General features: G+C 51.5%; 6 protein-coding genes across 8 annotated transcripts; all 6 read left to right on the top strand.

The window, feature by feature from the left end:
• The first annotated feature begins 819 nt into the window (after positions 1-819).
• LOC138237683 (zona pellucida sperm-binding protein 4-like) lies at positions 820-2,822 on the top strand. Its single transcript, XM_069186885.1, has 9 exons — positions 820-1,057; positions 1,140-1,327; positions 1,407-1,504; positions 1,580-1,707; positions 1,786-1,975; positions 2,061-2,208; positions 2,290-2,365; positions 2,473-2,598; positions 2,676-2,822. The coding sequence occupies exons 1-9, from the start codon at positions 844-846 to the stop codon at positions 2,804-2,806; spliced, it is 1,299 nt and encodes a 432-aa protein (XP_069042986.1). The 5' UTR covers positions 820-843; the 3' UTR covers positions 2,807-2,822.
• A 1,993-nt stretch (positions 2,823-4,815) lies between these two features.
• LOC138237682 (zona pellucida sperm-binding protein 3-like) lies at positions 4,816-7,246 on the top strand. Of its 2 annotated transcripts, XM_069186883.1 has the most exons (9): positions 4,816-5,197; positions 5,278-5,396; positions 5,485-5,588; positions 5,783-5,960; positions 6,035-6,152; positions 6,233-6,318; positions 6,393-6,505; positions 6,844-6,978; positions 7,096-7,246. In XM_069186883.1, exons 1-9 carry the CDS (start codon positions 4,820-4,822, stop codon positions 7,224-7,226), a joined length of 1,362 nt encoding a protein of 453 aa, XP_069042984.1. In that variant the 5' UTR covers positions 4,816-4,819; the 3' UTR covers positions 7,227-7,246. The 2 variants fall into 2 exon arrangements, with proteins under 2 accessions (XP_069042984.1, XP_069042985.1); XM_069186884.1 differs by lacking the exons at positions 6,393-6,505; positions 7,096-7,246 and having other exon boundaries at positions 4,818-5,197; positions 6,844-6,942.
• Positions 7,247-9,797: 2,551 nt separating this feature from the next.
• LOC138237681 (zona pellucida sperm-binding protein 4-like) lies at positions 9,798-11,800 on the top strand. Its single transcript, XM_069186882.1, has 9 exons — positions 9,798-10,035; positions 10,118-10,305; positions 10,385-10,482; positions 10,558-10,685; positions 10,764-10,953; positions 11,039-11,186; positions 11,268-11,343; positions 11,451-11,576; positions 11,654-11,800. Exons 1-9 carry the CDS (start codon positions 9,822-9,824, stop codon positions 11,782-11,784), a joined length of 1,299 nt encoding a protein of 432 aa, XP_069042983.1. The 5' UTR covers positions 9,798-9,821; the 3' UTR covers positions 11,785-11,800.
• A 1,997-nt stretch (positions 11,801-13,797) lies between these two features.
• LOC138237680 (zona pellucida sperm-binding protein 3-like) lies at positions 13,798-16,224 on the top strand. The gene is made up of 9 exons (XM_069186881.1): positions 13,798-14,175; positions 14,256-14,374; positions 14,463-14,566; positions 14,761-14,938; positions 15,013-15,130; positions 15,211-15,296; positions 15,371-15,483; positions 15,822-15,956; positions 16,074-16,224. The coding sequence occupies exons 1-9, from the start codon at positions 13,798-13,800 to the stop codon at positions 16,202-16,204; spliced, it is 1,362 nt and encodes a 453-aa protein (XP_069042982.1). The 3' UTR covers positions 16,205-16,224.
• Positions 16,225-18,778: 2,554 nt separating this feature from the next.
• LOC138237679 (zona pellucida sperm-binding protein 4-like) lies at positions 18,779-20,775 on the top strand. Its single transcript, XM_069186880.1, has 9 exons — positions 18,779-19,013; positions 19,096-19,283; positions 19,363-19,460; positions 19,536-19,663; positions 19,742-19,931; positions 20,017-20,164; positions 20,246-20,321; positions 20,429-20,551; positions 20,629-20,775. The coding sequence occupies exons 1-9, from the start codon at positions 18,800-18,802 to the stop codon at positions 20,757-20,759; spliced, it is 1,296 nt and encodes a 431-aa protein (XP_069042981.1). The 5' UTR covers positions 18,779-18,799; the 3' UTR covers positions 20,760-20,775.
• A 1,999-nt stretch (positions 20,776-22,774) lies between these two features.
• On the top strand, positions 22,775-25,199 carry LOC138237678 (zona pellucida sperm-binding protein 3-like). 2 transcript variants are annotated; one of them, XM_069186878.1, is made up of 9 exons: positions 22,775-23,150; positions 23,231-23,349; positions 23,438-23,541; positions 23,736-23,913; positions 23,988-24,105; positions 24,186-24,271; positions 24,346-24,458; positions 24,797-24,931; positions 25,049-25,199. In XM_069186878.1, exons 1-9 carry the CDS (start codon positions 22,800-22,802, stop codon positions 25,177-25,179), a joined length of 1,335 nt encoding a protein of 444 aa, XP_069042979.1. In that variant the 5' UTR covers positions 22,775-22,799; the 3' UTR covers positions 25,180-25,199. The 2 variants fall into 2 exon arrangements, with proteins under 2 accessions (XP_069042979.1, XP_069042980.1); XM_069186879.1 differs by lacking the exons at positions 24,346-24,458; positions 25,049-25,199 and having other exon boundaries at positions 22,776-23,150; positions 24,797-24,893.
• The last annotated feature ends 2,515 nt before the right edge of the window (positions 25,200-27,714 follow it).

Here is a 27,714-nt window from a genome sequence, read left to right as displayed (position 1 = left end):
GCTCGGAGTCAAAGAAAGAAACTAGGTGGAGGCAGGAAAACAGGCTCACTGGAAGAACACGGCTCAGTACAACGCACTCAGGAGGTTGAGGCAAGACTTCGCGAAAAAAACGAGGCTTAGACAGGCTTTATATAACGTTACAAACTTTTCGAGGGTGTGGCAAATAAGGTGATGACAGGTAGCACCCAATCACAAATCGGGGAACAGAGAGATATTTTTGTACTTTCCATTTACAGTATGTGTATTGGGTCAAAACGCTGTGATCCCAGATCACCAGCTTGCTCTTAATTTTTCCTATGCCGAATCCCGGCAAAACATTTGAAGCATTTCGAAACAGTGTGACGCCATGAAGTCGCGTTCAGCCTGGTCACGCGCCTTTTCATACGGACTTCGGAGCAGTGGACAGTATGGTAACGCTATGCTCCAAAGGAATCGAAGCAGTTGCGAATCAGTGTTTCGAGTCGTGTTTCGTTAAACCAGCAAAAAGCAAGATCAAACGATTCCTGGCTCAAACATCCAAATATATTAGCAGCCCAATGATGTGAAATTGTAAGCAGTGCTGATTTTAATTGGATTTAAAAATCACCGCTGAGGTTCTGTTTCCTCACTTGTTTACACATCACGGAGGAAGACAATTCTTAAGAACGACGCTGGAGAGAACCAGCAGAGCGATCTGCGCACCTGGACTCAATTCCTGACCCTGGAGACGCGCAGAGCGTCTGACGTCCTCGTGCGCCCGCTTCAGCCTGCTGCTGTCCAATCGCCGAGCTCAGCCAATCAGCGCGCAGAGAGAACTTAAGGCGCTGAGCGCGGCTTTCCTCTAGTTCCTCTCCGAGTTCCGCCATGGAGAAGTCTGGGGTTAGTGGGAAAGTGTGGAGTCTGTGTGCCTGGCTTTTTGTGTTGCTGGATGTGGCTCTAGCCCAGAATCAGAAATGTCTGGTGAGCGATAATGACAAGGTGGTGTGTGGAGACCCGACCGTCACGAGAGCCGACTGTGAAGCAGGAAACTGTTGCTTTGATCAGACAAGCCAGAGGCGCTGCTACTATGGGAATGATGGTGGGTTTGTGTAACCTGAGCACTTCAGAGCAGGACTCCTTTTTTTATAATGGGACTGAATCCAGCCTTTGTATCCCCTCAGTGACTGTGCAGTGCACCAGGGATGGTCAGTTTGTGGTTGTGGTGTCCAGGAATGCCACCAGCCCTCCGCTGAGCCTGGACTCGGTCAGTCTGCTGGGGGGTGGCAGTGCAGCCTGTGGCCCTGTTGGCACCACTGCTGGCTTTGCCATGTTCAAGTTCCCAGTCAGTGCCTGTGGCACCAGGATGAGGGTGAGTTGCAGCCAGTGTCTTGTTCCCAGAGTGCCAGTGTGTGCAGGCTGTGCCTGTCATGTCCCCACCCCTGTTCCAGGTGGAGGCTGGTGCTGTAGTGTATGAGAACCTGATGAACTCCAGCTTCGAGGTGAGGCCGGGACCTGATGGCTCCATCACGAGGGACAGTGCCTACAGGTGGGCAGGTTGCCTTCTCCTTCCTCGGCTCCCCTCGGCCTGTGCCAGTTCCTGATGGCTGGCTTCTTCCTGCAGGCTGTTCTTCCAGTGCAGGTATGCAGATGATGAGCTGGTTCCTCTGCAGGCAGTGGTCTATACGGTCTCTCCACCCCCTCCAGCAGTGTCCCCAGGACCCCTCCGTGTGGAGCTCCAACTGGCAAGAGGTACCTGTGCTGAGCCTTCAGCTCTGCTCAGCTGCCCTGCAGGGTGAAATAGTGCTAAAGCTCCTTCCTCCTCCTCAGGAGAGCAGTATGACTCCTACTACAGTGAGGGTGACTACCCTGTGACCAAGGTCCTGCAGGATCCTGTGTATGTGGAGGTTCACATCTTGCAGAGGACGGATCCCAATATTGTCCTGACGCTGGGAGACTGCTGGGCCACTTCCACCCCAAGCCCTCTGAGCCAGCCCCAGTGGAGCCTCCTGGTTGCTGGGTAACCTGTCCTCCTGTAGCTCTTGCTGGATTCCCCACTGCTGACCCCTGCTGGCAGAGCTCTCACCCTTCTCCTCCTACTGCAGGTGCCCATACAGAGATGACGACTACCAGACCACTCTGATCCCTGTGGGCGGCTCCTCAGGGCTGCTGTACCCAACGCACTACCAGCGCTTCATGGTCCGGATGTTCACTTTTGTGGACCCTGCCTCCCAGCTCCCCCTGAAGGAGACGGTAAGGAGCCGTGGCTGGGAGGCACCAGCTTGATCCCCGAGGGCAGCTGACCTTCTCTCACCCCTGCTCTGCTCTCTCCAGGTCTACATCCACTGCAGTGCAGCAGTGTGCCAGCCGACTGCTACTGACCGCTGTGTCCCAACCTGCAGCAGGAGGAGTGAGTACCTGTCGCATGTCGGCTCCAGTGCTCCAGCTGAGGGGTACCTGTTGGCTGCTGAATCCTGGTCGTCAGTCCTCCCAGCAGTTCTTCTGTTCCTCTTCCAGGAAGGGCAGCTGCTGCAGCACGCGGGGGCTCCTCCAAAGACACTGCAGTGGTCTCTAGTGGAGAAGTGATCCTGACTGCCTCTGAGCTCCCAGCCCAGGGTGAAGCGCATCGGCTCTGGTCCGAAGGTGAGAGGCTCCACTGTGTGAGCGGTGTTGGCGTGTTGCTCTGGCTGTGTACTGACTGCTGCCTGCTCTCTCCTCAGTGCCCCAGGTCTTCAGCTATGGCTTGCTGGCAGTAGCTGCCTCCACTGTGCTTGTGGTCTCTGCGCTGCTGCTGGTAGCTGGGTGGAGATTCAGACCTTGTACACAGAACAAAGCTGTAACTGGAGCATAATAAAGGGAGAAGTGAATTCTGGTCCTCCTCAGCCTTTTTCTTATTCACTCTCTTAATGATGTCTAAGACGCTTACAGCTGCTTCTTTCTAGAAGGAATGGTGGCAAAAACACTGCTTAACAGCTCAATGTAATGATTATTGCAGTAAGAGGGCTTTTCTGCATCCAGCTCTGAAACCTCTTCCAGAACCACAGTCTGCTCCCTCTCCTTCGTCTTGGTAATCTGACCACTGAGGAAGGTAATTAATACTGCAGGTGCTGCTTGGAGTCAGCGGCAGTGCTGTTCCCCTTGCAGTGACTGTAGGGGAACTGACTTCGTACCTCCACTTACTGCGGCAATACTACCTGCTCCTCACACAGGACTGATGTCACGCAATCCAGGAAGTGGCTTTAGAGCGGGATAATCTGTGGTCTTGGCTTCTGCTCTCTGGAGGGAGAGAGGGAGGTGGCGGGATTGGACTTGGGAGTTCATTTGGAAGACACTGGTCCATAAACAACTATCGAAATAGAGTAGCTTGAGTTTCTCACTTGTAAATACTGACATTCATGATCACATAAATGACATGATTTCAAGGGGAATTGGAGAGGGGCAGTGGGGAGTATTACTAAATGTTGGAACAAGTAATGGATTCATTCCATGCTGCAAGGAAAACTTTTTGGCTGTGGAGCCTTCTTCAGGGGTGAGAGACAAAGCAGTAAGCAAAGGTAATGTCGCGGGAGCAGGGGACAGAAAGAGGCCAAGCAAGAGGTGTGAAATGAACTGGAGGTTTCATTTCACACCTATTCTGCCTTCAAGAAGGCTCCATGGCCGAACCGTTGTCCTCTTTCTTTTTCTGAGGCGACTGCTGCGTGCCAGAACGCTCACTGCACATCAGCTCTCAGTAGGGAGGAGAGCAGAGTAATGAAGCCAGTTCATAGATGGGGATTATTAGGAGGCCCTGATTAGTAAAGGCCAAGGAGAATTTTGGCCAGGACACCGGGGTTATACCCCTACTTCTTTCGAGACACCCCCTGGGATTTTTCATGACCACAGAGAGTCAGGAGCTCGGTTTTACGTCCCTTCCGAAGGAAGGCATAGTGTTTACAGTCAAGTGTCCCCGTCACTATACTGGGGCATTAGGACCCACATGGACCGCAGGGTGAGCGCCCCCTGCTGGCCCCACTAACACCTCTTCCAGCAGCAACCTTGGTTGTTCCTAGGAGCTCTCCCATCCAGGTACTGACCAGGCTCACACCTGCTCAGCTTTAGTGTTCTCTCATCTGTCTGCAGCTCCTTCATTAGCGCCAACATCGCAGGCTTCTCGAGCACACGCCTGCTTACGCGACACTGTCTCGATCACTTACTGGTGCTCTAATGTAGCGGGTTTGTCTCTGCAACACGACCAATCAGTTCATTGATCTGAAATCACACGTGTAGCGCAAGTTAAGACATAATTTGAGTGGATTTAGGATTCCTGTTAAACGAAATGTAAAATAAGAAAACTACAGATTGAAAGGCCTGCCTACATTTTCTAAAATTTCATAATGCCCTATGTGATTTAACAGTAAGGCAAAACCATATTTGACTAAGAATACGTTATCAGCAGCGATTTAGTCCTAGCCTGAGGTGGACTGGATTTTGCTGTGGTTTTACATTTCTATTTTCTCAAAATCCTCCAGAAAGGTTACCAGCCAGCACTGGGACGACATGACGCCATTTAAGGTAGAAATTGGCTCGTAATGCGTAATTACAGCAGAACGTACTGACTCAGCCGGAGAAAATGGAAACATGAAATAAAAGAATACGTAAAACATCACCGGTTCCTATTCGGACAGTTTTCAACAGACTCGGCGCTGTTTCCTGATCGCTGCTCTGATCTCCCCCGACTCTCGCGCTCTATCCGGGCTCCTCAGTACGAGCGGACACGGGGTTTGTTCACGTGAGAATCTGCTTTCTCTGTCGGCAAACCTGAACCCCATTAAGAGAGAATATCTGTGTGCCTTTAAAAAGACGTACTTGGCAAACAGTAGGTATCATGGATTTGTTCTCTGTGGGAAGCAAAATGTGGGTTTCGGGCATTTCTCTCTTCAGCTTCTTGGTGTTCGGGCGTTTCTGTGACGCCACTACATGGCGCTCGGCGCCCGGACGGCGAACCGGTATCACGCACAAGGGGGCTGTGTTTTACGACGTTCCTCGGTTTCCACAGCAGGATACGCCGCTCGTGCGGGCTGTGTCGGTAGCGTGCGGAGAGAGTCAAATCGTGGTGCAAGTCAGGAGAGACCTGTTCGGTACCGGTCAGCTGATCAACTCCTCGGACGTCAGTCTGGGAGGCTGTGCGGCCACAAGGCAAGATGACGCGGCGCAGGTCCTGATCTTCGAGTCCGAGCTGCAGGCGTGTCGTAGTTCGCTGACGGTAGGGTGTCCGGCTTTGACATCATACAGTAGCTTCATATTTTAGTGGTGTGCCGGCTTCACCCGTCGCTCCTCTCCTAGAGCGCACCAGAGGAGCTAGTGTACAACTTCTCTCTCAACTACACCCCGCGGGCGATTGCCAACACCCCCATCGTGAGAACGAATGGCGCCGTTGTCGGTATTGAGTGTCGCTACATGAGGTGAGGGAGGCATCTGCTGTCCTGCAGGGTCCACGGAGCTCCAGGGCTGAATAAGGACCGTGTCACTCTGCTGGAGTCTCTTTCCCAGGTTTCACAATGTGAGCAGCAGCGCCCTGAAGCCCACCTGGGTCCCCTACACTTCCACCAAGTCTGCGGAGGATGTCCTGGATTTCTCCCTGGTGCTCATGGCTGGTATGTGCTCTTGTAGGGGAGAGGTGCAGCAAGACTCCCTTTCGCACTGGGGATGTCTACTATACAAGATTGCTTTGTTGAATTAGTTGACTGGGGGTCTATGAAGGTTTGCTCCCAGTAACCGGAGCTCTTTGAAGGGATCTGTTCATCTGGTTCTCTGCTATTTTCCTGTAATGGCTCCTCTACAATGCTAGATGACTGGAGCTCCCCAAGGACCTCCAACGTGTTCTACCTGGGGGACGTCCTGAATATTGAAGCCTCCGTCAGCCAGGCCGACCACCAGCCCCTCCGGCTCTTTGTGGACAGCTGTGTGGCCACCCTGGTGCCTGACCAGACCTCTACCCCCAGATATGCCTTCATTGAGAATCATGGGTGAGTCCTGTGCCTTCTGGTGGAGGAACTGCTGTGTAGACGGTGCACTTGCAATGACCTCCCCTCTCCCCCAGGTGCCTGACTGATGCCAAAACTACAGGCTCCAGTTCTCAGTTCATGCCAAGACCCCAGGACGGCAAGCTGAGGATGAAGCTGGATGCCTTCAGGTTCTATCAAGATGCCAGGAGCTCAGTGAGTGTCTTCCTGTGGCCTCTGGGCTGTGAGGAGGCTTAGCTGCAGTGGAGCCTCTGACTGAAGGTGTGCTGTTCCAGATCTACATCACCTGCCTTCTGAAGGTGACTGCTGCTTCCCAGAGTGTGGACTCCCTGAACAAGGCCTGCTACACTACTGGGAATGTGTAAGTGAGGAGGAGGCTGTTGCCCGCAATGTGCTCTGATGCGGGTGTCTGCAGTGATGCCTGTCCTGCTGTAGGTGGACATCTGTGGATGGGAGTGATCAGGTGTGCAGCTGCTGTGACTCCAGCTGTCCTACTACCAAATCCAGGCACTGGATGAGAATGAAGAGGGATCTGGGATCTAAAGAGGGTGAGACTCTCTTGCTTGTGGCTTCTCAAAATGAGAAGAGGGGATTCTAGTTCTTGTAGATGCTAGTGTTCCACTCCAGTAGTATGGACATTGGTACATTGAGGGATTGGGAGCAGAAGTCTTCATAGAAAACCATGGCACTGTATGCTGTACACAATCCCTCCTGCTCTTATTCTTGGGGAATGTAGGCAACTGTTCTCTGGATTGCTACATGAAAAGGAACGTTCCAAAGGGTGTCCTTCCCTCCAGCATGCTCCTTAAATCCTGGTCAGGCTTATGTGAAAGTGAATGCTGTCTTCTGCAGCGCTGTAGGTATTTCAATCCAGAATTCCTTCCAGTTGCAGCTGCTGAGTGGGAAGGCGATGCCACAGTTGGTCCTCTGTTTGTGCTGGGAGAGCAGGCTGTTGACCGCCCAGCAGAGGTGAAAGGTCAGAGGTCTCAGCTGAGAGCACAGGAGGAAGGTGATGTAACAGGTAGAGGAAGCCTTTAGTACCCAACCTGTTTACTGACTGGGGTCTCAGTGGGACTGAACTGGTCTAAAAGCATCTCTATGGTAGAGCAGTGTGAGCTAACCTGTCCTCTCTTTCCAGGAGTGTCTGCTGAGCCTGTGATCCTGGCTGCTCTGGGGGCAGTGGTGGGGCTGGTCTGTGTGGCTGTGCTGGGGACTGTCCTTTACAGGAGACTGCAGAGTAAATCCACTGAGCTGACTGTGGAGAAATAAAAGAGGGATTGGAAACTGTCTCTCTGTGTGATACTTGTTCCTTTCTTAATCCAGTGCAATAGATCTTGACACCTGCTTATTGCGCTGACCTCTCGTGTCCTCATGCTACCCTGTTCAGTGTCTTTGCCACAAGCTCTGTGGGCAGAGGGTGGGCTTGGGCTGTTACTGCACTGGCTGTCAGCTAGTCTGACAGCCTTTCTTGTGCAGATGCTAAGCATTAAACTGCAGCTCCACTCTGTAGAGTAGATGCTATGGGTGGGGAGCTTCTCTGCAGCTGATGATGGCTGCTGTAGTACTCACGGGAGCAGCCTGGACTCCAGCCTGTTACAGGTCCCTGCCAGCAGCACATGGACGGTTGATTGTGCTTCTAATTCAGGTTCTAGTTGACACAGCATCCTTTATGAAGGGTAGAGGGCAGCCACGTTTCTGGTGTTGCCATGTGGGGCTCTTTACTGTCACTGAGACGCCTCATATGGTTCTCGTTTTCTTTGATTTTATGGAGTAACACGTTTTAAGGGGTCTGACTTTTTTACTTCGTTCTGAGGTGAAAATGTTTTGGTACGACCGCGGCGTTCGGTACCGAATGGAGCGGGCGTAGGACTCGGGAGAAGAGGTTAATCAGAAGCGGGGACAGGGATTACAGCGCTACACCTACACTAACAGACACGAAGGGAAGAGCCCGTTTCCAGCCTCTATCCCCCTATATACAGTACAGTCCCCTAGTCCCGCCCCCCAAGCGCTCTTTCCAGCCCGCCCTGCGTACGCATGGCTCTACAGTATTCTCAAACTAAGTGTGTGGATGGAGTTTAGATTACTCTTTAGAGAATTGTACTTAGGATTTCGTTCTAATAGCCAGTACAGGCTAAGACAAGAGCCTAAACAAAATTGGCTTGCATGAGCAGAAGAGATGTAAACGAAGGCTGAAAACCGCCGCTCCAGCTTCCTGTGTCTCTCAAACAGGATGCGAGTGGAAAATTTCTGTTGCAGCTGAGGAGTTTACTAATGTCCGAAAATGGCCCATTAGCATTGAGATCGTAATTTGTTCTGAAGCGTAGAAAAGAAAATCGGGATAAGAGATCTCGAAAGAGCGCAACGCCGAAACCAGCCATTGTAAAAATGCATAAAATGTAATCCTATGTATTTCATTTGGTTTGGGCTCCGTTACATCCAATTAACTAACAAACGGTAGACATGGCCCATTGTCAAGCTAGAGCCGTCGACTATTCGAGGTTTTTCTTGCTAGAAGTGAGCAGATTCTCGTTTGCCGCAATTGTACACATGCCGTATGTCTGCAAATCGGCCCTACCCAGACAAAAGCGTGAAAGCACAGTTCAGCGATTATAACCGGCATTAAAACGCATTGCTTTCCGTGCGGCTTCTCCAGTATTTTACTAAATGGAGGTGTGCATTCAACCTGTAGCCGCTCTCGTCAGAGCTCAAGCGGATTAAAGCATACCTGAGGTCCACAACCCAGGCACAGTTCTAGAACGTTTTTTATCAAACCTTCCCATCTTCACAGCTTTGCTGATCTCACCTCCCTTGCTACTGATGGCTCTCGATTTAGGCGTTTTACCTTCATCTTTATTTCTGCAATTGCTTTCCACAAAGGTTTCAGTGCAGTACTTTTTAAGTTATGATTTGCTATCATTCTTACAAAGCGGAGATCCTATTTGTTATGAATTCTCACACATCAAGGTCAGTGTACAGGCGAAGGTTCAAACAGGAGCTCCCAGGGTACTGTGGACAAGGCAGGCTCGGAGTCAAAGAAAGAAACTAGGTGGAGGCAGGAAAACAGGCTCACTGGAAGAACACGGCTCAGTACAACGCACTCAGGAGGTTGAGGCAAGACTTCGCGAAAAAAACGAGGCTTAGACAGGCTTTATATAACGTTACAAACTTTTCGAGGGTGTGGCAAATAAGGTGATGACAGGTAGCACCCAATCACAAATCGGGGAACAGAGAGATATTTTTGTACTTTCCATTTACAGTATGTGTATTGGGTCAAAACGCTGTGATCCCAGATCACCAGCTTGCTCTTAATTTTTCCTATGCCGAATCCCGGCAAAACATTTGAAGCATTTCGAAACAGTGTGACGCCATGAAGTCGCGTTCAGCCTGGTCACGCGCCTTTTCATACGGACTTCGGAGCAGTGGACAGTATGGTAACGCTATGCTCCAAAGGAATCGAAGCAGTTGCGAATCAGTGTTTCGAGTCGTGTTTCGTTAAACCAGCAAAAAGCAAGATCAAACGATTCCTGGCTCAAACATCCAAATATATTAGCAGCCCAATGATGTGAAATTGTAAGCAGTGCTGATTTTAATTGGATTTAAAAATCACCGCTGAGGTTCTGTTTCCTCACTTGTTTACACATCACGGAGGAAGACAATTCTTAAGAACGACGCTGGAGAGAACCAGCAGAGCGATCTGCGCACCTGGACTCAATTCCTGACCCTGGAGACGCGCAGAGCGTCTGACGTCCTCGTGCGCCCGCTTCAGCCTGCTGCTGTCCAATCGCCGAGCTCAGCCAATCAGCGCGCAGAGAGAACTTAAGGCGCTGAGCGCGGCTTTCCTCTAGTTCCTCTCCGAGTTCCGCCATGGAGAAGTCTGGGGTTAGTGGGAAAGTGTGGAGTCTGTGTGCCTGGCTTTTTGTGTTGCTGGATGTGGCTCTAGCCCAGAATCAGAAATGTCTGGTGAGCGATAATGACAAGGTGGTGTGTGGAGACCCGACCGTCACGAGAGCCGACTGTGAAGCAGGAAACTGTTGCTTTGATCAGACAAGCCAGAGGCGCTGCTACTATGGGAATGATGGTGGGTTTGTGTAACCTGAGCACTTCAGAGCAGGACTCCTTTTTTTATAATGGGACTGAATCCAGCCTTTGTATCCCCTCAGTGACTGTGCAGTGCACCAGGGATGGTCAGTTTGTGGTTGTGGTGTCCAGGAATGCCACCAGCCCTCCGCTGAGCCTGGACTCGGTCAGTCTGCTGGGGGGTGGCAGTGCAGCCTGTGGCCCTGTTGGCACCACTGCTGGCTTTGCCATGTTCAAGTTCCCAGTCAGTGCCTGTGGCACCAGGATGAGGGTGAGTTGCAGCCAGTGTCTTGTTCCCAGAGTGCCAGTGTGTGCAGGCTGTGCCTGTCATGTCCCCACCCCTGTTCCAGGTGGAGGCTGGTGCTGTAGTGTATGAGAACCTGATGAACTCCAGCTTCGAGGTGAGGCCGGGACCTGATGGCTCCATCACGAGGGACAGTGCCTACAGGTGGGCAGGTTGCCTTCTCCTTCCTCGGCTCCCCTCGGCCTGTGCCAGTTCCTGATGGCTGGCTTCTTCCTGCAGGCTGTTCTTCCAGTGCAGGTATGCAGATGATGAGCTGGTTCCTCTGCAGGCAGTGGTCTATACGGTCTCTCCACCCCCTCCAGCAGTGTCCCCAGGACCCCTCCGTGTGGAGCTCCAACTGGCAAGAGGTACCTGTGCTGAGCCTTCAGCTCTGCTCAGCTGCCCTGCAGGGTGAAATAGTGCTAAAGCTCCTTCCTCCTCCTCAGGAGAGCAGTATGACTCCTACTACAGTGAGGGTGACTACCCTGTGACCAAGGTCCTGCAGGATCCTGTGTATGTGGAGGTTCACATCTTGCAGAGGACGGATCCCAATATTGTCCTGACGCTGGGAGACTGCTGGGCCACTTCCACCCCAAGCCCTCTGAGCCAGCCCCAGTGGAGCCTCCTGGTTGCTGGGTAACCTGTCCTCCTGTAGCTCTTGCTGGATTCCCCACTGCTGACCCCTGCTGGCAGAGCTCTCACCCTTCTCCTCCTACTGCAGGTGCCCATACAGAGATGACGACTACCAGACCACTCTGATCCCTGTGGGCGGCTCCTCAGGGCTGCTGTACCCAACGCACTACCAGCGCTTCATGGTCCGGATGTTCACTTTTGTGGACCCTGCCTCCCAGCTCCCCCTGAAGGAGACGGTAAGGAGCCGTGGCTGGGAGGCACCAGCTTGATCCCCGAGGGCAGCTGACCTTCTCTCACCCCTGCTCTGCTCTCTCCAGGTCTACATCCACTGCAGTGCAGCAGTGTGCCAGCCGACTGCTACTGACCGCTGTGTCCCAACCTGCAGCAGGAGGAGTGAGTACCTGTCGCATGTCGGCTCCAGTGCTCCAGCTGAGGGGTACCTGTTGGCTGCTGAATCCTGGTCGTCAGTCCTCCCAGCAGTTCTTCTGTTCCTCTTCCAGGAAGGGCAGCTGCTGCAGCACGCGGGGGCTCCTCCAAAGACACTGCAGTGGTCTCTAGTGGAGAAGTGATCCTGACTGCCTCTGAGCTCCCAGCCCAGGGTGAAGCGCATCGGCTCTGGTCCGAAGGTGAGAGGCTCCACTGTGTGAGCGGTGTTGGCGTGTTGCTCTGGCTGTGTACTGACTGCTGCCTGCTCTCTCCTCAGTGCCCCAGGTCTTCAGCTATGGCTTGCTGGCAGTAGCTGCCTCCACTGTGCTTGTGGTCTCTGCGCTGCTGCTGGTAGCTGGGTGGAGATTCAGACCTTGTACACAGAACAAAGCTGTAACTGGAGCATAATAAAGGGAGAAGTGAATTCTGGTCCTCCTCAGCCTTTTTCTTATTCACTCTCTTAATGATGTCTAAGACGCTTACAGCTGCTTCTTTCTAGAAGGAATGGTGGCAAAAACACTGCTTAACAGCTCAATGTAATGATTATTGCAGTAAGAGGGCTTTTCTGCATCCAGCTCTGAAACCTCTTCCAGAACCACAGTCTGCTCCCTCTCCTTCGTCTTGGTAATCTGACCACTGAGGAAGGTAATTAATACTGCAGGTGCTGCTTGGAGTCAGCGGCAGTGCTGTTCCCCTTGCAGTGACTGTAGGGGAACTGACTTCGTACCTCCACTTACTGCGGCAATACTACCTGCTCCTCACACAGGACTGATGTCACGCAATCCAGGAAGTGGCTTTAGAGCGGGATAATCTGTGGTCTTGGCTTCTGCTCTCTGGAGGGAGAGAGGGAGGTGGCGGGATTGGACTTGGGAGTTCATTTGGAAGACACTGGTCCATAAACAACTATCGAAATAGAGTAGCTTGAGTTTCTCACTTGTAAATACTGACATTCATGATCACATAAATGACATGATTTCAAGGGGAATTGGAGAGGGGCAGTGGGGAGTATTACTAAATGTTGGAACAAGTAATGGATTCATTCCATGCTGCAAGGAAAACTTTTTGGCTGTGGAGCCTTCTTCAGGGGTGAGAGACAAAGCAGTAAGCAAAGGTAATGTCGCGGGAGCAGGGGACAGAAAGAGGCCAAGCAAGAGGTGTGAAATGAACTGGAGGTTTCATTTCACACCTATTCTGCCTTCAAGAAGGCTCCATGGCCGAACCGTTGTCCTCTTTCTTTTTCTGAGGCGACTGCTGCGTGCCAGAACGCTCACTGCACATCAGCTCTCAGTAGGGAGGAGAGCAGAGTAATGAAGCCAGTTCATAGATGGGGATTATTAGGAGGCCCTGATTAGTAAAGGCCAAGGAGAATTTTGGCCAGGACACCGGGGTTATACCCCTACTTCTTTCGAGACACCCCCTGGGATTTTTCATGACCACAGAGAGTCAGGAGCTCGGTTTTACGTCCCTTCCGAAGGAAGGCATAGTGTTTACAGTCAAGTGTCCCCGTCACTATACTGGGGCATTAGGACCCACATGGACCGCAGGGTGAGCGCCCCCTGCTGGCCCCACTAACACCTCTTCCAGCAGCAACCTTGGTTGTTCCTAGGAGCTCTCCCATCCAGGTACTGACCAGGCTCACACCTGCTCAGCTTTAGTGTTCTCTCATCTGTCTGCAGCTCCTTCATTAGCGCCAACATCGCAGGCTTCTCGAGCACACGCCTGCTTACGCGACACTGTCTCGATCACTTACTGGTGCTCTAATGTAGCGGGTTTGTCTCTGCAACACGACCAATCAGTTCATTGATCTGAAATCACACGTGTAGCGCAAGTTAAGACATAATTTGAGTGGATTTAGGATTCCTGTTAAACGAAATGTAAAATAAGAAAACTACAGATTGAAAGGCCTGCCTACATTTTCTAAAATTTCATAATGCCCTATGTGATTTAACAGTAAGGCAAAACCATATTTGACTAAGAATACGTTATCAGCAGCGATTTAGTCCTAGCCTGAGGTGGACTGGATTTTGCTGTGGTTTTACATTTCTATTTTCTCAAAATCCTCCAGAAAGGTTACCAGCCAGCACTGGGACGACATGACGCCATTTAAGGTAGAAATTGGCTCGTAATGCGTAATTACAGCAGAACGTACTGACTCAGCCGGAGAAAATGGAAACATGAAATAAAAGAATACGTAAAACATCACCGGTTCCTATTCGGACAGTTTTCAACAGACTCGGCGCTGTTTCCTGATCGCTGCTCTGATCTCCCCCGACTCTCGCGCTCTATCCGGGCTCCTCAGTACGAGCGGACACGGGGTTTGTTCACGTGAGAATCTGCTTTCTCTGTCGGCAAACCTGAACCCCATTAAGAGAGAATATCTGTGTGCCTTTAAAAAGACGTACTTGGCAAACAGTAGGTATCATGGATTTGTTCTCTGTGGGAAGCAAAATGTGGGTTTCGGGCATTTCTCTCTTCAGCTTCTTGGTGTTCGGGCGTTTCTGTGACGCCACTACATGGCGCTCGGCGCCCGGACGGCGAACCGGTATCACGCACAAGGGGGCTGTGTTTTACGACGTTCCTCGGTTTCCACAGCAGGATACGCCGCTCGTGCGGGCTGTGTCGGTAGCGTGCGGAGAGAGTCAAATCGTGGTGCAAGTCAGGAGAGACCTGTTCGGTACCGGTCAGCTGATCAACTCCTCGGACGTCAGTCTGGGAGGCTGTGCGGCCACAAGGCAAGATGACGCGGCGCAGGTCCTGATCTTCGAGTCCGAGCTGCAGGCGTGTCGTAGTTCGCTGACGGTAGGGTGTCCGGCTTTGACATCATACAGTAGCTTCATATTTTAGTGGTGTGCCGGCTTCACCCGTCGCTCCTCTCCTAGAGCGCACCAGAGGAGCTAGTGTACAACTTCTCTCTCAACTACACCCCGCGGGCGATTGCCAACACCCCCATCGTGAGAACGAATGGCGCCGTTGTCGGTATTGAGTGTCGCTACATGAGGTGAGGGAGGCATCTGCTGTCCTGCAGGGTCCACGGAGCTCCAGGGCTGAATAAGGACCGTGTCACTCTGCTGGAGTCTCTTTCCCAGGTTTCACAATGTGAGCAGCAGCGCCCTGAAGCCCACCTGGGTCCCCTACACTTCCACCAAGTCTGCGGAGGATGTCCTGGATTTCTCCCTGGTGCTCATGGCTGGTATGTGCTCTTGTAGGGGAGAGGTGCAGCAAGACTCCCTTTCGCACTGGGGATGTCTACTATACAAGATTGCTTTGTTGAATTAGTTGACTGGGGGTCTATGAAGGTTTGCTCCCAGTAACCGGAGCTCTTTGAAGGGATCTGTTCATCTGGTTCTCTGCTATTTTCCTGTAATGGCTCCTCTACAATGCTAGATGACTGGAGCTCCCCAAGGACCTCCAACGTGTTCTACCTGGGGGACGTCCTGAATATTGAAGCCTCCGTCAGCCAGGCCGACCACCAGCCCCTCCGGCTCTTTGTGGACAGCTGTGTGGCCACCCTGGTGCCTGACCAGACCTCTACCCCCAGATATGCCTTCATTGAGAATCATGGGTGAGTCCTGTGCCTTCTGGTGGAGGAACTGCTGTGTAGACGGTGCACTTGCAATGACCTCCCCTCTCCCCCAGGTGCCTGACTGATGCCAAAACTACAGGCTCCAGTTCTCAGTTCATGCCTAGACCCCAGGACGGCAAGCTGAGGATGAAGCTGGATGCCTTCAGGTTCTATCAAGATGCCAGGAGCTCAGTGAGTGTCTTCCTGTGGCCTCTGGGCTGTGAGGAGGCTTAGCTGCAGTGGAGCCTCTGACTGAAGGTGTGCTGTTCCAGATCTACATCACCTGCCTTCTGAAGGTGACTGCTGCTTCCCAGAGTGTGGACTCCCTGAACAAGGCCTGCTACACTACTGGGAATGTGTAAGTGAGGAGGAGGCTGTTGCCCGCAATGTGCTCTGATGCGGGTGTCTGCAGTGATGCCTGTCCTGCTGTAGGTGGACGTCTGTGGATGGGAGTGATCAGGTGTGCAGCTGCTGTGACTCCAGCTGTCCTACTACCAAATCCAGGCACTGGATGAGAATGAAGAGGGATCTGGGATCTAAAGAGGGTGAGACTCTCTTGCTTGTGGCTTCTCAAAATGAGAAGAGGGGATTCTAGTTCTTGTAGATGCTAGTGTTCCACTCCAGTAGTATGGACATTGGTACATTGAGGGATTGGGAGCAGAAGTCTTCATAGAAAACCATGGCACTGTATGCTGTACACAATCCCTCCTGCTCTTATTCTTGGGGAATGTAGGCAACTGTTCTCTGGATTGCTACATGAAAAGGAGCGTTACAAAGGGTGTCCTTCCCTCCAGCATGCTCCTTAAATCCTGGTCAGGCTTATGTGAAAGTGAATGCTGTCTTCTGCAGCGCTGTAGGTATTTCAATCCAGAATTCCTTCCAGTTGCAGCTGCTGAGTGGGAAGGCGATGCCACAGTTGGTCCTCTGTTTGTGCTGGGAGAGCAGGCTGTTGACCGCCCAGCAGAGGTGAAAGGTCAGAGGTCTCTGCTGAGAGCACAGGAGGAAGGTGATGCAACAGGTAGAGGAAGCCTTTAGTACCCAACCTGTTTACTGACTGGGGTCTCAGTGGGACTGAACTGGTCTGAAAGCATCTCTATGGTAGAGCAGTGTGAGCTAACCTGTCCTCTCTTTCCAGGAGTGTCTGCTGAGCCTGTGATCCTGGCTGCTCTGGGGGCAGTGGTGGGGCTGGTCTGTGTGGCTGTGCTGGGGACTGTCCTTTACAGGAGACTGCAGAGTAAATCCACTGAGCTGACTGTGGAGAAATAAAAGAGGGATTGGAAACTGTCTCTCTGTGTGATACTTGTTCCTTTCTTAATCCAGTGCAATAGATCTTGACACCTGCTTATTGCGCTGACCTCTCGTGTCCTCATGCTACCCTGTTCAGTGTCTTTGCCACAAGCACTGTGGGCAGAGGGTGGGCTTGGGCTGTTACTGCACTGGCTGTCAGCTAGTCTGACAGCCTTTCTTGTGCAGATGCTAAGCATTAAACTGCAGCTCCACTCTGTAGAGTAGATGCTATGGGTGGGGAGCTTCTCTGCAGCTGATGATGGCTGCTGTAGTACTCGCGGGAGCAGCCTGGACTCCAGCCTGTTACAGGTCCCTGCCAGCAGCACATGGACGGTTGATTGTGCTTCTAATTCAGGTTCTAGTTGACACGGCATCCTTTATGAAGGGTAGAGGGCAGCCACGTTTCTGGTGTTGCCATGTGGGGCTCTTTACTGTCACTGAGACGCCTCATATGGTTCTCGTTTTCTTTGATTTTATGGAGTAACACGTTTTAAGGGGTCTGACTTTTTTACTTCGTTCTGAGGTGAAAATGTTTTGGTACGACCGCGGCGTTCGGTACCGAATGGAGCGGGCGTAGGACTCGGGAGAAGAGGTTAATCAGAAGCGGGGACAGGGATTACAGCGCTACACCTACACTAACAGACACGAAGGGAAGAGCCCGTTTCCAGCCTCTATCCCCCTATATACAGTACAGTCCCCTAGTCCCGCCCCCCAAGCGCTCTTTCCAGCCCGCCCTGCGTGCGCATGGCTCTACAGTATTCTCAAACTAAGTGTGTGGATGGAGTTTAGATTACTCTTTAGAGAATTGTACTTAGGATTTCGTTCTAATAGCCAGTACAGGCTAAGACAAGAGCCTAAACAAAATTGGCTTGCATGAGCAGAAGAGATGTAAACGAAGGCTGAAAACCGCCGCTCCAGCTTCCTGTGTCTCTCAAACAGGATGCGAGTGGAAAATTTCTGTTGCAGCTGAGGAGTTTACTAATGTCCGAAAATGGCCCATTAGCATTGAGATCGTAATTTGTTCTGAAGCGTAGAAAAGAAAATCGGGATAAGAGATCTCGAAAGAGCGCAACGCCGAAACCAGCCATTGTAAAAATGCATAAAATGTAATCCTATGTATTTCATTTGGTTTGGGCTCCGTTACATCCAATTAACTAACAAACGGTAGACATGGCCCATTGTCAAGCTAGAGCCGTCGACTATTCGAGGTTTTTCTTGCTAGAAGTGAGCAGATTCTCATTTGCCGCAATTGTACACATGCCGTATGTCTGCAAATCGGCCCTACCCAGACAAAAGCGTGAAAGCACAGTTCAGCGATTATAACCGGCATTAAAACGCATTGCTTTCCGTGCGGCTTCTCCAGTATTTTACTAAATGGAGGTGTGCATTCAACCTGTAGCCGCTCTCGTCAGAGCTCAAGCGGATTAAAGCATACCTGAGGTCCACAACCCAGGCACAGTTCTAGAACGTTTTTTATCAAACCTTCCCATCTTCACAGCTTTGCTGATCTCACCTCCCTTGCTACTGATGGCTCTCGATTTAGGCGTTTTACCTTCATCTTTATTTCTGCAATTGCTTTCCACAAAGGTTTCAGTGCAGTTCTTTTTAAGTTATGATTTGCTATCATTCTTACAAAGCGGAGATCCTATTTGTTATGAATTCTCACACATCAAGGTCAATGTACAGGCGAAGGTTCAAACAGGAGCTCCCAGGGTACTGTGGACAAGGCAGGCTCGGAGTCAAAGAAAGAAACTAGGTGGAGGCAGGAAAACAGGCTCACTGGAAGAACACGGCTCAGTACAAGGCACTCAGGAGGTTGAGGCAAGACTTCGCGAAAAAAACGAGGCTTAGACAGGCTTTATATAACGTTACAAACGTTTCGAGGGTGTGGCAAATAAGGTGATGACAGGTAGCACCCAATCACAAATCGGGGAACAGAGAGATATTTTTGTACTTTCCATTTACAGTATGTGTATTGGGTCAAAACGCTGTGATCCCAGATCACCAGCTTGCTCTTAATTTTTCCTATGCCGAATCCCGGCAAAACATTTGAAGCATTTCGAAACAGTGTGACGCCATGAAGTCGCGTTCAGCCTGGTCACGCGCCTTTTCATACGGACTTCGGAGCAGTGGACAGTATGGTAACGCTATGCTCCAAAGGAATCGAAGCAGTTGCGAATCAGTGTTTCGAGTCGTGTTTCGTTAAACCAGCAAAAAGCAAGATCAAACGATTCCTGGCTCAAACATCCAAATATATTAGCAGCCCAATGATGTGAAATTGTAAGCAGTGCTGATTTTAATTGGATTTAAAAATCACCGCTGAGGTTCTGTTTCCTCACTTGTTTACACATCACGGAGGAAGACAATTCTTAAGAATGACGCTGGAGGGAACCAGCAGAGCGATCTGCGCACCTGGACTCAATTCCTGACCCTGGAGACGCGCAGAGCGTCTGACGTCCTCGTGCGCCCGCTTCAGCCTGCTGCTGTCCAATCGCCGAGCTCAGCCAATCAGCGCGCAGAGAGAACTTAAGGCGCTGAGCGCGGCTTTCCTCTAGTTCCTCTCCGAGTTCTGCCATGGAGAAGTCTGGGGTTAGTGGGAAAGTGTGGAGTCTGTGTGCCTGGCTTTTTGTGTTGCTGGATGTGGCTCTAGCCCAGAATCAGAAATGTCTGGTGAGCGATAATGACAAGGTGGTGTGTGGAGACCCAACCGTTACGAGAGCCGACTGTGAAGCAGGAAACTGTTGCTTTGATCAGACAAGCCAGAGGGGCTGCTACTATGGGAATGATGGTGGGTTTGTGTAACCTGAGCACTTCAGAGCAGGATTCCTTTTTTTATACTGGGACTGAATCCAGCCTTTGTATCCCCTCAGTGACTGTGCAGTGCACCAGGGATGGTCAGTTTGTGGTTGTGGTGTCCAGGAATGCCACCAGCCCTCCGCTGAGCCTGGACTCGGTCAGTCTGCTGGGGGGTGGCAGTGCAGCCTGTGGCCCTGTTGGCACCACTGCTGGCTTTGCCATGTTCAAGTTCCCAGTCAGTGCCTGTGGCACCAGGATGAGGGTGAGTTGCAGCCAGTGTCTTGTTCCCAGAGTGCCAGTGTGTGCAGGCTGTGCCTGTCATGTCCCCACCCCTGTTCCAGGTGGAGGCTGGTGCTGTAGTGTATGAGAACCTGATGAACTCCAGCTTCGAGGTGAGGCCGGGACCTGATGGCTCCATCACGAGGGACAGTGCCTACAGGTGGGCAGGTTGCCTTCTCCTTCCTCGGCTCCCCTCGGCCTGTGCCAGTTCCTGATGGCTGGCTTCTTCCTGCAGGCTGTTCTTCCAGTGCAGGTATGCAGATGATGAGCTGGTTCCTCTGCAGGCAGTGGTCTATACAGTCTCTCCACCCCCTCCAGCAGTGGCCCCAGGACCCCTCCGTGTGGAGCTCCAACTGGCAAGAGGTACCTGTGCTGAGCCTTCAGCTCTGCTCAGCTGCCCTGCATGGTGAAATAGTGCTAAAGCTCCTTCCTCCTCCTCAGGAGAGCAGTATGACTCCTACTACAGTGAGGGTGACTACCCTGTGACCAAGGTCCTGCAGGATCCTGTGTATGTGGAGGTTCACATCTTGCAGAGGACGGATCCCAATATTGTCCTGACGCTGGGAGACTGCTGGGCCACTTCCACCCCAAGCCCTCTGAGCCAGCCCCAGTGGAGCCTCCTGGTTGCTGGGTAACCTGTCCTCCTGTAGCTCTTGCTGGATTCCCCACTGCTGACCCCTGCTGGCAGAGCTCTCACCCTTCTCCTCCTGCTGCAGGTGCCCATACAGAGATGACAACTACCAGACCACTCTGATCCCTGTGGGCGGCTCCTCAGGGCTGCTGTACCCAACGCACTACCAGCGCTTCATGGTCCGGATGTTCACTTTTGTGGACCCTGCCTCCCAGCTCCCCCTGAAGGAGACGGTAAGGAGCCGTGGCTGGGAGGCACCAGCTTGATCCCCGAGGGCAGCTGACCTTCTCTCACCCCTGCTCTGCTCTCTCCAGGTCTACATCCACTGCAGTGCAGCAGTGTGCCAGCCGACTGCTACTGACCGCTGTGTCCCAACCTGCAGCAGGAGGAGTGAGTACCTGTCGCATGTCGGCTCCAGTGCTCCAGCTGAGGGGTACCTGTTGGCTGCTGAATCCTGGTCGTCAGTCCTCCCAGCAGTTCTTCTGTTCCTCTTCCAGGAAGGGCTGCTGCAGCACACGGGGGCTCCTCCAAAGACACTGCAGTGGTCTCTAGTGGAGAAGTGATCCTGACTGCCTCTGAGCTCCCAGCCCAGGGTGAAGCGCATCGGCTCTGGTCCGAAGGTGAGAGGCTCCACTGTGTGAGCGGTGTTGGCGTGTTGCTCTGGCTGTGTACTGACTGCTGCCTGCTCTCTCCTCAGTGCCCCAGGTCTTCAGCTATGGCTTGCTGGCAGTAGCTGCCTCCACTGTGCTTGTGGTCTCTGCGCTGCTGCTGGTAGCTGGGTGGAGATTCAGACCTTGTACACAGAACAAAGCTGTAACTGGAGCATAATAAAGGGAGAAGTGAATTCTGGTCCTCCTCAGCCTTTTTCTTATTCACTCTCTTAATGATGTCTAAGACGCTTACAGCTGCTTCTTTCTAGAAGGAATGGTGGCAAAAACACTGCTTAACAGCTCAATGTAATGATTATTGCAGTAAGAGGGCTTTTCTGCATCCAGCTCTGAAACCTCTTCCAGAACCACAGTCTGCTCCCTCTCCTTCGTCTTGGTAATCTGACCACTGAGGAAGGTAATTAATACTGCAGGTGCTGCTTGGAGTCAGCGGCAGTGCTGTTCCCCTTGCAGTGACTGTAGGGGAACTGACTTCGTACCTCCACTTACTGCGGCAATACTACCTGCTCCTCACACAGGACTGATGTCACGCAATCCAGGAAGTGGCTTTAGAGCGGGATAATCTGTGGTCTTGGCTTCTGCTCTCTGGAGGGAGAGAGGGAGGTGGCGGGATTGGACTTGGGAGTTCATTTGGAAGACACTGGTCCATAAACAACTATCGAAATAGAGTAGCTTGAGTTTCTCACTTGTAAATACTGACATTCATGATCACATAAATGACATGATTTCAAGGGGAATTGGAGAGGGGCAGTGGGGAGTATTACTAAATGTTGGAACAAGTAATGGATTCATTCCATGCTGCAAGGAAAACTTTTTGGCTGTGGAGCCTTCTTCAGGGGTGAGAGACAAAGCAGTAAGCAAAGGTAATGTCGCGGGAGCAGGGGACAGAAAGAGGCCAAGCAAGAGGTGTGAAATGAACTGGAGGTTTCATTTCACACCTATTCTGCCTTCAAGAAGGCTCCATGGCCGAACCGTTGTCCTCTTTCTTTTTCTGAGGCGACTGCTGCGTGCCAGAACGCTCACTGCACATCAGCTCTCAGTAGGGAGGAGAGCAGAGTAATGAAGCCAGTTCATAGATGGGGATTATTAGGAGGCCCTGATTAGTAAAGGCCAAGGAGAATTTTGGCCAGGACACCGGGGTTATACCCCTACTTCTTTCGAGACACCCCCTGGGATTTTTCATGACCACAGAGAGTCAGGAGCTCGGTTTTACGTCCCTTCCGAAGGAAGGCATAGTGTTTACAGTCAAGTGTCCCCGTCACTATACTGGGGCATTAGGACCCACATGGACCGCAGGGTGAGCGCCCCCTGCTGGCCCCACTAACACCTCTTCCAGCAGCAACCTTGGTTGTTCCTAGGAGCTCTCCCATCCAGGTACTGACCAGGCTCACACCTGCTCAGCTTTAGTGTTCTCTCATCTGTCTGCAGCTCCTTCATTAGCGCCAACATCGCAGGCTTCTCGAGCACACGCCTGCTTACGCGACACTGTCTCGATCACTTACTGGTGCTCTAATGTAGCGGGTTTGTCTCTGCAACACGACCAATCAGTTCATTGATCTGAAATCACACGTGTAGCGCAAGTTAAGACATAATTTGAGTGGATTTAGGATTCCTGTTAAACGAAATGTAAAATAAGAAAACTACAGATTGAAAGGCCTGCCTACATTTTCTAAAATTTCATAATGCCCTATGTGATTTAACAGTAAGGCAAAACCATATTTGACTAAGAATACGTTATCAGCAGCGATTTAGTCCTAGCCTGAGGTGGACTGGATTTTGCTGTGGTTTTACATTTCTATTTTCTCAAAATCCTCCAGAAAGGTTACCAGCCAGCACTGGGACGACATGACGCCATTTAAGGTAGAAATTGGCTCGTAATGCGTAATTACAGCAGAACGTACTGACTCAGCCGGAGAAAATGGAAACATGAAATAAAAGAATACGTAAAACATCACCGGTTCCTATTCGGACAGTTTTCAACAGACTCGGCGCTGTTTCCTGATCGCTGCTATGATCTTCCCCGACTCTCGCGCTCTATCCGGGCTCCTCAGTACGAGCGGACACGGGGTTTGTTCACGTGAGAATCTGCTTTCTCTGTCGGCAAACCTGAACCCCATTAAGAGAGAATATCTGTGTGCCTTTAAAAAGACGTACTTGGCAAACAGTAGGTATCATGGATTTGTTCTCTGTGGGAAGCAAAATGTGGGTTTCGGGCATTTCTCTCTTCAGCTTCTTGGTGTTCGGGCGTTTCTGTGACGCCACTACATGGCGCTCGGCGCCCGGACGGCGAACCGGTATCACGCACAAGGGGGCTGTGTTTTACGACGTTCCTCGGTTTCCACAGCAGGATACGCCGCTCGTGCGGGCTGTGTCGGTAGCGTGCGGAGAGAGTCAAATCGTGGTGCAAGTCAGGAGAGACCTGTTCGGTACCGGTCAGCTGATCAACTCCTCGGACGTCAGTCTGGGAGGCTGTGCGGCCACAAGGCAAGATGACGCGGCGCAGGTCCTGATCTTCGAGTCCGAGCTGCAGGCGTGTCGTAGTTCGCTGACGGTAGGGTGTCCGGCTTTGACATCATACAGTAGCTTCATATTTTAGTGGTGTGCCGGCTTCACCCGTCGCTCCTCTCCTAGAGCGCACCAGAGGAGCTAGTGTACAACTTCTCTCTCAACTACACCCCGCGGGCGATTGCCAACACCCCCATCGTGAGAACGAATGGCGCCGTTGTCGGTATTGAGTGTCGCTACATGAGGTGAGGGAGGCATCTGCTGTCCTGCAGGGTCCACGGAGCTCCAGGGCTGAATAAGGACCGTGTCACTCTGCTGGAGTCTCTTTCCCAGGTTTCACAATGTGAGCAGCAGCGCCCTGAAGCCCACCTGGGTCCCCTACACTTCCACCAAGTCTGCGGAGGATGTCCTGGATTTCTCCCTGGTGCTCATGGCTGGTATGTGCTCTTGTAGGGGAGAGGTGCAGCAAGACTCCCTTTCGCACTGGGGATGTCTACTATACAAGATTGCTTTGTTGAATTAGTTGACTGGGGGTCTATGAAGGTTTGCTCCCAGTAACCGGAGCTCTTTGAAGGGATCTGTTCATCTGGTTCTCTGCTATTTTCCTGTAATGGCTCCTCTACAATGCTAGATGACTGGAGCTCCCCAAGGACCTCCAACGTGTTCTACCTGGGGGACGTCCTGAATATTGAAGCCTCCGTCAGCCAGGCCGACCACCAGCCCCTCCGGCTCTTTGTGGACAGCTGTGTGGCCACCCTGGTGCCTGACCAGACCTCTACCCCCAGATATGCCTTCATTGAGAATCATGGGTGAGTCCTGTGCCTTCTGGTGGAGGAACTGCTGTGTAGACGGTGCACTTGCAATGACCTCCCCTCTCCCCCAGGTGCCTGACTGATGCCAAAACTACAGGCTCCAGTTCTCAGTTCATGCCAAGACCCCAGGACGGCAAGCTGAGGATGAAGCTGGATGCCTTCAGGTTCTATCAAGATGCCAGGAGCTCAGTGAGTGTCTTCCTGTGGCCTCTGGGCTGTGAGGAGGCTTAGCTGCAGTGGAGCCTCTGACTGAAGGTGTGCTGTTCCAGATCTACATCACCTGCCTTCTGAAGGTGACTGCTGCTTCCCAGAGTGTGGACTCCCTGAACAAGGCCTGCTACACTACTGGGAATGTGTAAGTGAGGAGGAGGCTGTTGCCCGCAATGTGCTCTGATGCGGGTGTCTGCAGTGATGCCTGTCCTGCTGTAGGTGGACATCTGTGGATGGGAGTGATCAGGTGTGCAGCTGCTGTGACTCCAGCTGTCCTACTACCAAATCCAGGCACTGGATGAGAATGAAGAGGGATCTGGGATCTAAAGAGGGTGAGACTCTCTTGCTTGTGGCTTCTCAAAATGAGAAGAGGGGATTCTAGTTCTTGTAGATGCTAGTGTTCCACTCCAGTAGTATGGACATTGGTACATTGAGGGATTGGGAGCAGAAGTCTTCATAGAAAACCATGGCACTGTATGCTGTACACAATCCCTCCTGCTCTTATTCTTGGGGAATGTAGGCAACTGTTCTCTGGATTGCTACATGAAAAGGAACGTTCCAAAGGGTGTCCTTCCCTCCAGCATGCTCCTTAAATCCTGGTCAGGCTTATGTGAAAGTGAATGCTGTCTTCTGCAGCGCTGTAGGTATTTCAATCCAGAATTCCTTCCAGTTGCAGCTGCTGAGTGGGAAGGCGATGCCACAGTTGGTCCTCTGTTTGTGCTGGGAGAGCAGGCTGTTGACCGCCCAGCAGAGGTGAAAGGTCAGAGGTCTCAGCTGAGAGCACAGGAGGAAGGTGATGTAACAGGTAGAGGAAGCCTTTAGTACCCAACCTGTTTACTGACTGGGGTCTCAGTGGGACTGAACTGGTCTGAAAGCATCTCTATGGTAGAGCAGTGTGAGCTAACCTGTCCTCTCTTTCCAGGAGTGTCTGCTGAGCCTGTGATCCTGGCTGCTCTGGGGGCAGTGGTGGGGCTGGTCTGTGTGGCTGTGCTGGGGACTGTCCTTTACAGGAGACTGCAGAGTAAATCCACTGAGCTGACTGTGGAGAAATAAAAGAGGGATTGGAAACTGTCTCTCTGTGTGATACTTGTTCCTTTCTTAATCCAGTGCAATAGATCTTGACACCTGCTTATTGCGCTGACCTCTCGTGTCCTCATGCTACCCTGTTCAGTGTCTTTGCCACAAGCTCTGTGGGCAGAGGGTGGGCTTGGGCTGTTACTGCACTGGCTGTCAGCTAGTCTGACAGCCTTTCTTGTGCAGATGCTAAGCATTAAACTGCAGCTCCACTCTGTAGAGTAGATGCTATGGGTGGGGAGCTTCTCTGCAGCTGATGATGGCTGCTGTAGTACTCACGGGAGCAGCCTGGACTCCAGCCTGTTACAGGTCCCTGCCAGCAGCACATGGACGGTTGATTGTGCTTCTAATTCAGGTTCTAGTTGACACGGCATCCTTTATGAAGGGTAGAGGGCAGCCACGTTTCTGGTGTTGCCATGTGGGGCTCTTTACCGTCACTGAGACGCCTCATATGGTTCTCGTTTTCTTTGATTTTATGGAGTAACACGTTTTAAGGGGTCTGACTTTTTTACTTCGTTCTGAGGTGAAAATGTTTTGGTACGACCGCGGCGTTCGGTACCGAATGGAGCGGGCGTAGGACTCGGGAGAAGAGGTTAATCAGAAGCGGGGACAGGGATTACAGCGCTACACCTACACTAACAGACACGAAGGGAAGAGCCCGTTTCCAGCCTCTATCCCCCTATATACAGTACAGTCCCCTAGTCCCGCCCCCCAAGCGCTCTTTCCAGCCCGCCCTGCGTGCGCATGGCTCTACAGTATTCTCAAACTAAGTGTGTGGATGGAGTTTAGATTACTCTTTAGAGAATTGTACTTAGGATTTCGTTCTAATAGCCAGTACAGGCTAAGACAAGAGCCTAAACAAAATTGGCTTGCATGAGCAGAAGAGATGTAAACGAAGGCTGAAAACCGCCGCTCCAGCTTCCTGTGTCTCTCAAACAGGATGCGAGTGGAAAATTTCTGTTGCAGCTGAGGAGTTTACTAATGTCCGAAAATGGCCCATTAGCATTGAGATCGTAATTTGTTCTGAAGCGTAGAAAAGAAAATCGGGATAAGAGATCTCGAAAGAGCGCAACGCCGAAACCAGCCATTGTAAAAATGCATAAAATGTAATCCTATGTATTTCATTTGGTTTGGGCTCCGTTACATCCAATTAACTAACAAACGGTAGACATGGCCCATTGTCAAGCTAGAGCCGTCGACTATTCGAGGTTTTTCTTGCTAGAAGTGAGCAGATTCTCGTTTGCCGCAATTGTACACATGCCGTATGTCTGCAAATCGGCCCTACCCAGACAAAAGCGTGAAAGCACAGTTCAGCGATTATAACCGGCATTAAAACGCATTGCTTTCCGTGCGGCTTCTCCAGTATTTTACTAAATGGAGGTGTGCATTCAACCTGTAGCCGCTCTCGTCAGAGCTCAAGCGGATTAAAGCATACCTGAGGTCCACAACCCAGGCACAGTTCTAGAACGTTTTTTATCAAACCTTCCCATCTTCACAGCTTTGCTGATCTCACCTCCCTTGCTACTGATGGCTCTCGATTTAGGCGTTTTACCTTCATCTTTATTTCTGCAATTGCTTTCCACAAAGGTTTCAGTGCAGTACTTTTTAAGTTATGATTTGCTATCATTCTTACAAAGCGGAGATCCTATTTGTTATGAATTCTCACACATCAAGGTCAGTGTACAGGCGAAGGTTCAAACAGGAGCTCCCAGGGTACTGTGGACAAGGCAGGCTCGGAGTCAAAGAAAGAAACTAGGTGGAGGCAGGAAAACAGGCTCACTGGAAGAACACGGCTCAGTACAACGCACTCAGGAGGTTGAGGCAAGACTTCGCGAAAAAAACGAGGCTTAGACAGGCTTTATATAACGTTACAAACTTTTCGAGGGTGTGGCAAATAAGGTGATGACAGGTAGCACCCAATCACAAATCGGGGAACAGAGAGATATTTTTGTACTTTCCATTTACAGTATGTGTATTGGGTCAAAACGCTGTGATCCCAGATCACCAGCTTGCTCTTAATTTTTCCTATGCCGAATCCCGGCAAAACATTTGAAGCATTTCGAAACAGTGTGACGCCATGAAGTCGCGTTCAGCCTGGTCACGCGCCTTTTCATACGGACTTCGGAGCAGTGGACAGTATGGTAACGCTATGCTCCAAAGGAATCGAAGCAGTTGCGAATCAGTGTTTCGAGTCGTGTTTCGTTAAACCAGCAAAAAGCAAGATCAAACGATTCCTGGCTCAAACATCCAAATATATTAGCAGCCCAATGATGTGAAATTGTAAGCAGTGCTGATTTTAATTGGATTTAAAAATCACCGCTGAGGTTCTGTTTCCTCACTTGTTTACACATCACGGAGGAAGACAATTCTTAAGAACGACGCTGGAGAGAACCAGCAGAGCGATCTGCGCACCTGGACTCAATTCCTGACCCTGGAGACGCGCAGAGCGTCTGACGTCCTCGTGCGCCCGCTTCAGCCTGCTGCTGTCCAATCGCCGAGCTCAGCCAATCAGCG

The sequence above is a fragment of the Lepisosteus oculatus genome, chromosome 3 (genome assembly GCF_040954835.1).
Source record: "Lepisosteus oculatus isolate fLepOcu1 chromosome 3, fLepOcu1.hap2, whole genome shotgun sequence".
NCBI classification, from domain to species: Eukaryota; Metazoa; Chordata; class Actinopteri; order Semionotiformes; family Lepisosteidae; genus Lepisosteus; species Lepisosteus oculatus.
Note: the sequence above shows the minus strand (reverse complement) of the source record. Positions and strands in the feature narration are given on the sequence as shown.